The sequence below is a fragment of the Parasteatoda tepidariorum genome, chromosome 8 (assembly GCF_043381705.1).
Source record: "Parasteatoda tepidariorum isolate YZ-2023 chromosome 8, CAS_Ptep_4.0, whole genome shotgun sequence".
Taxonomy (NCBI): Eukaryota; Metazoa; Arthropoda; class Arachnida; order Araneae; family Theridiidae; genus Parasteatoda; species Parasteatoda tepidariorum.
The window spans coordinates 83,066,642-83,079,375 of NC_092211.1; the positions used below are offsets into that span (position 1 = coordinate 83,066,642).

General features: G+C 28.3%; 1 protein-coding gene across 1 annotated transcript in view; it reads left to right on the forward strand.

Moving 5' to 3' along the window:
• LOC107455899 (uncharacterized) overlaps nucleotides 1-12,734 on the forward strand; it is a 47,968-nt gene that overhangs the window by 10,568 nt on the left and 24,666 nt on the right. Inside the window, exons 4-11 of the mRNA XM_043044342.2 lie at nucleotides 155-284; nucleotides 4,636-4,685; nucleotides 5,661-5,803; nucleotides 6,995-7,115; nucleotides 8,233-8,352; nucleotides 9,440-9,496; nucleotides 9,611-9,734; nucleotides 12,515-12,596. Of these exons, the coding sequence (XP_042900276.2) occupies nucleotides 155-284; nucleotides 4,636-4,685; nucleotides 5,661-5,803; nucleotides 6,995-7,115; nucleotides 8,233-8,352; nucleotides 9,440-9,496; nucleotides 9,611-9,734; nucleotides 12,515-12,596 (827 nt within the window). The remainder of the gene's footprint in view (nucleotides 1-154; nucleotides 285-4,635; nucleotides 4,686-5,660; nucleotides 5,804-6,994; nucleotides 7,116-8,232; nucleotides 8,353-9,439; nucleotides 9,497-9,610; nucleotides 9,735-12,514; nucleotides 12,597-12,734) is intronic.

The following is a 12,734-nucleotide window of genomic DNA, read 5'->3' on the forward strand; positions in this document are numbered from 1 at the left end:
TTTTTTTTTTTTTTTTTTTTTTTTTTTTTTTTTTTTTTTTTTTTTTTTTTTTTTTTTTTTTTTTTTTTTTTATAATACCTAGAACTTTTTGTAGGTAAAAAAGTATTCTAAAACGAGTTACTGATGACTACCAATGTGTTTATTTTTCTCATAGTACCTAGAAGAAACACAGATGAAGTATTTTAATGCTGCCCGTGAAAAAAGGATATATATTGTTGGAGCATGTGGATTTGATAGTATTCCTGCTGACTATGGATTGACTGTTCTAAAAGAAAATTTTCCTGGTAGGTTGAAATTAGAAAAGTTGGTACTCTTATTAAACGCTTTTTCGATACAATGGGGAAACATTTCATCAACATATTGAGCAATTATTAAATTCAACAATAAATGCTAAATTTTCACCTTTTCAATATAATATGCATTATACTGATTAAATTAAAGATACTAATATTGTACAGATTAAAGTAGATACGCTTATACTGATTAAAGTAAATTCAACTGGAAAACTATTTTTAATAAGGGATCTTTATTTCCCACTCCCTATCGCTCGCTAACGCCTGCAATTGCCTCGTAATCAGTTTTTATGACCATAAGCAGGTTTATAAATGAAAATTAAAATTTATTAAATTAAATGAATCCAATCATTTTTATTTTAACAACATAGAAGCCTCGATTCTATTGGTATAAAATTTAAGCTTCGTAATTTCCTCTGTCATTATTGCAATTTCATTTACGAACTTTTTTTTTAATATTTTTACTTAATTTTAGATAACTGTAAAATTATTTGAATATTTTCCACTGAAGAGATCAATTAGCATTAGTTTTCTAGTTGTATTTATTTTCAGTTTTAAGTAATTAATTTGTAATACTTATTTTAATTGCATATATATTATATATAAACAGTTTTAATTAAAATATGTTTAAAAATAAAAAAACTAGATAAAACTCATTTAGCTTTTAATGATTGTAAAACCATATTAAATATTTTTATCAAAAAAATATTACTTTATAAGGTTATATCATAGACTATAATAAAAGAACACCGCTTTGAGTTTTACTCCTTCAGTTTTGAATGAGATTGGTACTTAGAAAAAAGTAGTCGAGTTTCCACTTAAAAGGTAATCGTGCTTTCCATCTTAATAAAATTATAGCAACACAAATTGAAATAACGAAATAAATACAATATAAATGATACATTAATTACAAAAGCTTTAATGTTATAGCTGAAAATGTTATACATGTCTCTAAAATATATTGTTAAATAATTTTAAAAAATCACAAGAATATGCTATTATGACTTTTATTAATTTTATGTTTATAACAAAGGTTTCCGTATCTTCCTATTAATTAGCATCCCTGCATATGATTTTTCTATCTTATAGGAATTTGCCGAACACAATGAAAAACATTTTGCGACCATTACCTTTTTTATGTGTTATTTTAATATTTTATATTTATTTGTTATATGTTATATCCTGCCTGCAAACACTTTATAAGTACGTAAAATAGGAAAGTGAAATGCAAAGTGTAAAAAAAATATATAAATTATGAAATTAAAGTATTTAAAAAAAATTATTATTCGTATTAAAGTAATTGGTGAATGAAAATGTATAAAAAATAATTATTTTCCGAGTCGGACTTGAAAATTAAATACTCTATATAAACCGAACAGTTGAAACGTAAGATGGAAAATTGCATTTAAAAAATATGAATGATTAATAAGAGCTTTTGACAAATTTTGGTTAAAAAAGTAATTGTTATTTTGCTTATAATGCATTTTTAGAGCTGTTTCTAAAATAAATGCCGTGTGCATTGATGAAAAAAAGAAGGTGCACTATGCTTAACATATGTAACTGATTCTAAATATTAAAACTAACGCAAGAGACAAAAAAATTGAAAATTGATATTTTTATATCAAAATTATACTTCTTATTATCACGTATATAGTAAACAATACAAAACTGAAAAATAAATTTAACTGAATAAATATGGTTCTTATCCAATTGTCTAAGATATCATGATAAAATTACCAAATTTTATCACATTTACAAAATTTTATCACTTATTATAAAAACCATATTTTGTTGATAATTTTAACAAAATCAGTACCAATGCGCTGCGGTAAAAATTACTAAGCTTTTTTGTTGTTCCTATAAAACCAGAAGTATGGCTAATTTTACCATATTCTATTGTTTTAACTATATTTTTTCTCCGTGTTTCCTCTTTCGGCATCATTAACAAGGAGAAAATACAGAATGTGTGAAACAAACTTGATTATAGAATAAATGACTGTCATGTACCGTCAGATGGGGTGACTTTGTGCAGGAATTTTCAGTTTTCTAACTTTGACCTAATGAAAAAATAGTTAAAAGATGCTGAATTGCACAGCATCTAATCTAAAATTTGTTGTTAGCCATCTGGGAAGTAATTGCTCGTAGTTAAGAACTGATTTGAAATGTTTATTATTTGTAAACAATCAATTAGACGAATGCGCGAAGTCACCCCGGGATGGGGTGATGCAATGCAATAAAATACTGACTTAGTTCAGTTATTTTCATTCACTTTGACTTAAAATCGTTTAATAAACAATATATAACATTGTTAATGTACAATACAAGTATATTACATATAAATATGTACTATGTATTAACAGATCTACTTAAGATGAACATAAAAACTTTAATTTTTAGATTTTTTAACATTTTTAGAATTTTTCTTATTAATTAAATCTTAGGTAACTTATTTTTTGATTTTCTGATACAATCAGACTTTTGCTATGAATTGACATGAATGAACAGTTGATTGAATTCCCTCATTTAACGCCCCCAAATTGCCTCCAACTCTGCAACTTGGAATGATCCTCTCTTATTAACAGTCTCTTATTAAATATCTTAAACAATTAACATATGGAAATTGAATTGAAAAACAACAATATGAAAATGAAAAATAATACTCACCGTGAGATTTCGAATCCTTCGCATGAATTTTGTTCGAAATCGTGTTTCGGTGAATTCCGAACTTTTTTGACGCTTTTGAAACGGATAAACCATTTTTTACTTCTGCCAAACACTTTTCTAACGCTTCTTTGGTGCAATCACAATAATTTCTTGCTCCAGGCTTTCTTTTATAAGTCTTTGGCATGTTTTTCTCTGAAAAAAAAATTGCACAAAGTCACCCCAGGACTTTTTTTATTAATTAGTAAATAATTAACATTATAATAACTAAAAAAAAAATTAATGCATAATTTTTTATCTCAATTGATAAGACTTTTAAAGTATAACCTACCTTCCTGGGCAGGATAACTAGAACTTCTTCAACCCAGCAGACTTTCCAGCCACCTATTTTGCGACGTTAAAAAATTTGAACCTGTTTGCAACTCGAGCTCACAATTTTCCAAGAACGATGATGTTTACATTGCCAGTTCTTGGTAAACCATTAGTTCGTTATGTTGACAACTCAAATCAGTTGATACCGAGCTTTAAAAAAATATCCCTAGATGGCACGACACAAAAATTGAAAAAATGACAGTTTGCACAAAGTCGCCTCTCGTTGCACTGAGTCACCCCATCTGACGGTAATAAAAGGTTCACGAAATAATAGAGAAAAAAAATTTATACATTTTTATACAAATTTTGCGTCTCACTTATCTGTTTAATAGTTTCAAAAATGTAAATTTCATTTAAGTTCACTCCATATTCAGATATATCTATACCAGATACTTAATTATGCCTAATACATAAATTATACAGTCGGATTTTGACGACTGTATTATGCCTAATACAGTCGGATTTTTATTTATTTATTTTTTCGAATTTCCGATCCAAAACAAGAATTTATTATTGCTTGAATTGTTCCATACTAAATTAGAAAATGTAAAATATTTTTGTCAGCAAACAGTTTTTCGCTGGTGGTGAAATATATGATGTCCCGTCCACTGATATCCAGTTTTCCCTGCAGTGCACCCAAGTTTTATCTTTAAAAAAAAAAATACACTGTGAAAACATATTTATTAACTCTTGCTTTTAGGCGTTTAAGATAAACATCTGCATAAAATAGTTATCGAATTTCTTGAATAATTGAATTAATTTTTGAATAATTATTGAAAATAATTATTATTAAATATGTTTTTGAAAACAATTTTCACTTGAAAAATGAGAAATATCATCTTCTAACTGAGAGATAATGAATTCACTGTCCTCGGACTCACTCTCTGAATACATAAGTAACTATTTTGACATGCAACGGTAACACTAATAAAAGCGAAATTAAAGAAAAAGTGCAAAATTCAATTAAAGTACAAAATTATTTTGATTTCAGTTCAAGGTGAGAAATCTCATTGCGGAAATTGTTAAGAAAGATGTACTAGTTGCGCCATCTCTTATCAATATTTAGAGAAACAAAAATAATCGCGGGATACAAAGAAACGTGTAAGTAGCGACAAATTCGATTTCGATGATGCAATTTTTCTCTTCGTCGCATGGCATGCGACGCCGACCATACTAGCACACATATGCCGAACGTATGATTTGCGACACCGACAGAGAAGGGGTTAATGGTGGAAATATTAGTTAAATGAGTTCATAACAATAAGGCCTAATCTTTATATGAATTATAATGTTTGTTGTTGTGTTTCAGGTGATTTAAACTCGATTGAGTTTTACGCCTTCGTTGGTGTGGGACCATCGGTGAGTATAGCATCTTCGTCGCATATTATACTTTTTCCCTTTTACAGCTCTTCAAAAATAATTTTAAAAAATTTTAAGAATGCCTAATATTTTTGCTAGTTACCTTTTGTTACAAATCGAAAATTTAAATAACATCTGTCTTCCATATCATGAAGAATCGCATAACTGATGATGTCATTATTCATTTACTCACCAAAAAAAATCGACCAAACGTTGAACCATAATGTCGGCACCTGAACCGTAATGTAGTGCAATTTGCTACAACTTTAATAAGGTGGTAAATTGAAGCGAGGTTCCATTCAATTTGAATCCTAGTGTATTGTAATCAAGTTTAAGAAACTTGATGATATGGTTCAATTTAGCACCATATTAAAGTAAATTTAAACGATACAACTGTTCAACACCCAAAACATTTCTAATAAGAATTTTCAATCAGAAATTTTTCCAAAATGTTGTTTCGATTCCAAGAGACAAAGAACTGAAAAATTAGAAATTTCAGCTAATAAATGTGTAATTTTACTACTAATCAAACTTTGTATACCAATCATCAGACAAGTTCTGGGTTCGAATCCCGGGAAAGGCATGTAAGTTCTTTCATTCTCTGTACTATCTGTCCTTACTGTGGGAGCAACGTTGACCCACCTAATATGGTGCCCTTGAAAAAGTGACCAACCAATCTTCCCTGTAAATGCCAGAATTTACGAATGTTAACACAGGTGGGCATTAAAAATAAAATTAAAAATATCTAATTATGAAATATTTAAATATTCTCAACAAATGTACTATAACTATTCATTTAAGCATCTAGTCATTAGATTTTGTTGCGTTATTTTTGTTTTGTAGCTGTTTCATAGAGAGTAATTTATTTATTAAAATTAAAACCATTCTGTTTTAATATAAAATGCAATTATTTGAAGCTGTTTTTACCCACATAAAAATGTGAACTTAATATTCTTCCTTTAATCATTTTTATAGGGTAAAGTTATGAATATTGGAACATTTTTATCTGCCATTTACTCCTTTTGGGATCATATGTTTGTTAAAAGAGCAGATAGAGCTTTGAAAGAAAGTTTGTTTCCTAAGGATTTACCTCAGACTGATTATTCATTACCATGGAGGTATGAAATAATTTTACTTCTCTTGCTTGGATGCTGAAACTACTCAATTGCTCTTAAAATAATTATAAATTAAAATAAAAATTTAAATTACGTAGTACACATAATATATTTAGAAGGAAAAAATTTTACAGAAATTCACACGTCATTTAGCTCTCTTTCCAACAAGTTAAACATATAATATATACATTTATAATACATTCTACTAACTAGGAAATTTATAATACATTCTAAAACTAGGAAAATATATACAATTTCCTAGTTTTTTTTATGTAAAATATTATTCCGTAAACATGTGATTACGTCCATACTTTAATGATGACCGAGTATTGAAAGTTTTAGTTCATAATTCTGATAAATTTGAAATTTAAATTTTCGGATCTCTTATCGTTATTTTCAGTAATTTGCATTGGACTATGAGTTAGATTCCCATTGTCACCTTGCTAACCGTGGAATATTTTCATAATTTTTCTAATCCAATATCGCAAATGCGAACTAATTTTATCCGAAAAGTTTCTCACAAATGAGAGTTAATAGCAATTCTTGGTCACGGAGTTTCTTTGTTTTTCCGGTTGAATTCAAAATTACCATGAGACGGAATTTAATATTAGAGAATTTTTGCACTTTCGTGATGCATCTCACACATTCATATACGTATGTTCTGCTCATTAACTGTTTCAACATTGCATTGCAGATCGCACGTTTGTGAATGTGTGAGAACGTCAGTAAAATAGCTGAATCACTATATTAAAAATCGCATACCATATCCATCATATGAATCAGGAATTTAACGCCGATGGTAAAATATTTAAATTTTGTTATTCGCGGGTTTATTCTTATACTTCTCGTAGTTCACACTGATCACAATGCTTGCACAAAAAATTTCCAGTGTTGGGCGAACTACTAATAGTGCCCCATTGTCATCAGGTCGATCGAAGATGGTAAACGTGTTTTTTTCTCTCTGTTTAATGTAAATGCGGATTGTTTTCACTAAAGCCCCTCTAAAATAAAGTTCCTTTTCTCCATTATTTGACCCAAAATTTCCGTTCCCAACTAGATTAGGAGCAAAATTGCTATGCAACGAAGTTGAACATTAAGAACGTCACATTTTATGTGTGGAATGATTGTTCAAAGCTAGTAATATGTAAAAATACATAGACGTTGAGCAAAATATATATATATTTTTTTTTACAGGAAGCCACCACTATTCCATAGTTCCGATGAAAGAGCCTGGGCACTTTGGTTTCTGGGACCAGATGAGAGGGTTATTCTGCGAAGTCAATTATTTAGATATAATTTCTTAAATGAAAGACCAGTAAGTAAATTATATTTTTTGGTTCCGAAACACTCTTTCTAATAAAATTGTATCTGAGAAGAAAAAAAGGTGCTATCTCACTCCAAGGAAGGGTTGAAAATTTCTTACCACAGTATCTATATTAGGTACCTATATTGAGTACATTAGATACCTTTCACCACAACACCAGGAGTTCCAATAACAATAAATAATTAAGTACCATTGAAAGCAGTTACAATAGTATAAGGAATTCCTGCTACCTCCCGTAAAAGATTAGTACCAAAAAAATAAAAATTCAACAAGAAATTTGCCAATAAATTATACAAAGAACTAAAAGTTCAACTTTTTATAAGAAAACGAAACTGCAAGTTTGACAGACTTGGGATACAGAGAAGTGATGTGTGAATGGCTCCATCAGTAATCTGATATTGGGAGTGTATGGCTCCCAACGACGAGCGTATGGCTCCCAACGACTAGTGTATGGCTCCCAATATCAGTAACCTTGTTTATGTTATTCAAAACACGTATGTATAAATTAATGCAAAATTACGTGTATAAAAATTAATAATAATTTATTAATAACCATTCAGATTTATTTAAAGATGTACTTAAGCTTTCATAAAACTTAAAACGACTCTTAGGAATTAACTTAATATAGTCGTTCCTATAAATTAATTTTTTTTTCTAATTTCATTCGTTTCACTTTATTTTGGTGTATGAAAATGATTGCTATGTAAATTTTTCTCATCATTATATATTTTTATTTTTATAATTTGCATATCCTGATAAACTAAATTATACCTGTTTATGATGAAAAAGTATGTTTTCCATCATCATGTATACCTGTTTATGAAGGAAACGTTTGAAACATTGTTTTTTTCAACCACAATTAAATACATAATTACTAAAACTTGTATACTATATTATTCTTTAAATAAAATTTTGTATACGTTCGCCAGCAAAATTAAAACATAAGACAAATTATTTTAATTAGGTATTCAAATAAAAAAAAAGAAAAAGAAAAAAGAAGGAGAAAATTTAAATATTTTTTTTAATTTCATTATGAAATAAAATATAATATACGTAAAATAATCTAAAATTAAAATTGTAATTCATATTTTATTTATTTGTTTTTCAGATTTTGAATCACGGATACTTGAAATTAAAATCATTTTGTTCTGGCTTAGGTCTTATGTTTGCAGCAATGTATCTAGCTATTATGACTATTTGTGGATGTGGACGAAGTCTCCTTGCAAAGGTTTGATATTACCAATTATCATTAATGAAATAATTATCTTGACAGAGCAAATTGATGGCAGATGTTTTTGATTTCCGAGAAATTGAGAAAGAAAGAAGACATTTGTAATAATTTCTCTTAGAAACATATTTCCTTTAAAATATGTGCTCATTACTAAAAGGCAATAAAGTTTATAGCAATTAAAAGTAAGCAATAAGTTTCTATAAACTCTTGCTAAAAATAGTGGGAATAGGCATATAATACATTAATTCTCTTGTTACTTTCACTTTTAAGTCCTTGTTAAATTAAAGTTGGTATTACTTGTTCATCACTATTTTTGTGCAAAATAATCAATTTTCAGTTTACTTATTCTTAAAGTAGCTGAAAAAACGATTAAAAATAAAAATTACTGAATAATATTGTATCAATTCCAGAAATAAATTATTTAGTGATTTAAAGTGTTGATGGTAGCATTTAAAAATATTTTCATTATGATGCCCACGCTCGTGTTTAATAAACAAACCTTTTCAAAATTATTGTTTAGGTTAGTGACTTAAACAGAAATTAATTTATTTCTTGTTTTTCTTAATTTAATTGGGTACTTGCATACCAGAGGAAGTGAATTGATTAGACCTAAACATGTGATTTAAGACAAATTGGATGCCTGAAAGAAACGTCATGCGGGTGTGTCGACAAATGCCATGATTTACCCGCAATAACGTCTCTTGCAGGCATTCAATTGCGACTAAGTATTTTTTTTTTTTTAAATTATTGCAAATAGAAACGGGAATTCGTTTACTTGTGAGAAAAAAAATGGAATGTGGTGGAAAATTTTATAAAACGAGATGGAGAAAAACTGAATGAAGTAAAATAAAAACTAAAGAGAAGCTTTTGAAAAAAATAGCAAAATTTCCTATGATGTTCTTGATTCTAAATAAAAAATTAAAAGTTGGAAAAAATTTTAAAAAAATAAACGGGCAGTATACTGTTTCTGAAATAAAGTATTTAATTTGGTTTTATAGATCATTTGCTGGTTTTAGTTGGTTTTATATTTTTAGTCTCATGCATTCTATTTTTGAAAACTAATAACCTAAATTTCATTTTACAGTATCCATCATTTTTCACTGCCGGTAAGTTTTCCAATGCTGGACCAACTCGCCAACAAGTAAATTCAAAATATTTATTTATTTATTTTAATTGTGCTTATGTTTCCAGATTTAATTTCTAATTGAAAATAATTATTTTAAATAATAATTTTTTTTTTAAAAAAAATATGCAGGTCATGGAAGGAACTACTAGAGTAACATTCTATGGTCAAGGATGGAAGGACAAGCCCTCAGATCCAAATGAACGACGTACCACAAAACCTGATTTGAAAATGAAACTCATCATTGAAGGATCTGGTTATTTATTTACTTAATATTTATTCGATATTAAAAATTTTTACAAATTCTCAGAGTTTGAAACCTGAAAAAAAAATTTGATCAACAATTCAGATATCCAAAGAGCCCTCCGTATTAATCAATGAAAAATAAAAGTAAAGCAATTCCAGCAATTCAGATATCCGAAGAACGCGCCGTATTAATCAATGAAAAATAAAAGTAAAGCACTTCCATTACATACAGTTATTGGCCGAGGCGGGTCGTACAAATTAAAGTTCTACAATTATGTAATATTAGTAAATATTAAATCACCAACGGCATGAGGATGGTAATTTAATATTCACAAGATATTTAATTTTTATTTTTTTTTATTTATTTGATATTTACCAGATATTAAAAATATTTACACATTCTCAGAGTTTGAACCCTGAAAAAAAATTTAGATCAACAATTCAGATATCCAAAGAGCCCTCCGTATTAATCAATGAAAAATAAAAGTAAAGCAATTCCAGCAATTCAGATATCCGAAGAACGCGCCGTATTAATCAATGAAAAATAAAAGTAAAGCACTTCCAAAACATACAGTTATTGGCCGAGGCGAGTCGTAGAAATTAAAGTTCCACAATTATGACACCAATGGCATGAGGGTGGTAATTTGGTCAGCATTGTGCACCAGCCTTTTTAATTACCCAGAAACGCTTGTACTTGTTGATCTGAAGCTTAGTAAGCTTTTACCCACCACTTAGTACAAGTAAGAAATAAAATATTATTTCATCCTGAGCATTTTATTAAGCGAAATAATCTCCTTTAGTTACAGATTCACAAAGTAATATGCAAACTCACGTAAATTTTCGTGTCTCTTGAACCGAAATATTGTTCTTTGGCCTGCATAACATCAACGGTACTGTAGTTTATATAAATAGTTATTCATAAACAGAAACAGATGATGGTTTTGATGAAGAGGATGGGAAGATGTGTTAAAACATACCAATCAAGTGCATTATTCATTTCCTTGATTCTTTCCCCTGTGTGAGGTTTGACATTCTCGTGATGAAGAACCGCTTTTATTCTATTGATTAATACTAAATACTTCGAAAGCAGTTTAATTGCAAACAAAGCCAGTACAAAACAACGATCGGATTTTGTACCGTCGGAGGAAATAAAACCGTTCTTTAATCACGCGTTTTTTAAATTTCGTTATAATTTTACACTACTAACATCGCTTATTTGTCAAAACCGCGGTGATTTTTTTTTTCTTTTTTTTCTTCAAAACTCTTGTTTTTTGAAAAATTATGTTTCCAAAATAAAAAATTAATACACAAATTTTTTTAATTCTTAACCTCAAAGTTTCTATGTTTATAAAAAGTCAGCAAGATTTTCGAATAGCTTGAAACGTTCTAGGTGCTACATGCCCTGTTAGTTCTTAACCACTAAAAGCTAGAATAAGTTCAATAAGTTCCGATGTTACTTAGTAAGTTATAACTTTTAATTTGATGAATAACCACGTTACCCAACTACATTTTATAGTTCGAAAATGAATTTGAACAAAGGAAAAATTCAAGAAAAAAACTTAATTCTTCCACCCAAAATACTTCGCAATTAATGCTTTATGAATTGGCACCATCCTATAATCAGCATGTCTTAGAATTTTATAAGTATTCAGCTCTGCACTTCCTAATTGTAGAAATAATTTTTGTATTTTGTAGGGTTATTCGAAGAAAAATAACTGTTTTATTTTAAATAAATAATTTGGGGTTTCTTATTATATTAATTATAAATAAAAGAGATACTAAACGCATGTAGGAATCTTGGGCATTGTTTTCATCTGCCATTGATGAAAATTGAACTTCAAACTCAAAATACACCTAAATTAATTCGATAATCAATAGTCGAAATAAGAGTGAGAAATGAATATGCTGATAATGTCATAATACAATATGCTTATCAAAGCTTACAATGTTATTCACAATGCTTATCACCATATCCAAGGCGTTTTATACGAATAGATTTGTCATTGTTTTTCGATTTTGTTACAAAAAGTATTTTTTCCCTCATTGATAATAAATATTTTATCTCAAATATTTAGAATGCCAAATTTACAGATATATAGATATTTAGAATATTTATAATTGCAAACATTGATAAAGTAATACTACCTTTGTACCGATGTGATTGTCCGATTTGAGATTTTCATTTGTACCATGATGTACATCTGATCTAGAAAAACATTATTTATCACAATGATTTTCAAAAGTGAAAGAAATTCTATTGAAAACAAGAATCTTTTTATTTTAAGCGTACAAAAGAAGGAGACTAAAGTATTTTGACAATGTAAAGCCTCACACGCTAACGATTTATTTCTTGACATAAAACATTTTGATTAAAAATTATTTTCTACACTCGAGAACGCTTATAATAAAGGGGAAAATCTAAAATGTTTTTTTATTAACTTTATTTTCTTTATTAATTCTTGCAAACTTTGTATATAATTGCTAAGTGGATTGGGGAAGAGTAAGGGTATATTTTATTCTCCTTTTCCAGTTCATTTCGGAAGCAACTTCAAAATAACTTGTTAAATTTATCTCAAAAGACTTTTTTTGTTTTTGCTTGAGACAAATATTGTATTTAGTTTCTTTTCTCTGACAGAAATATCAATTTAAAATAAATGAAAAAAAACTCTTGAGTACGTTTTATCATTTCCTTTTTGACAAAGATTTCGAAATTGTATATTTTGGATAGTGATTACAGAGCACTTCGCATATTGCTTAATGTATAACAAAATTAACAATATTCTTTTTTAGAACCTGCATACGCTCTGACTTCGACGTGCATTGTACAGGCCGGTTTAACCATACTTGAAGATCATGACAGAATGCCCCTAGAGTGAGTTCCAATGTTATAAAAATACTTTCAGTAAAAGAATTTATTGTATATATATATATATATATATATATATATATATGATTTTTTAGTAAATTAGTATTGAGAGCAACATGATTAAAGAGTCCAGTTGTGCATAAT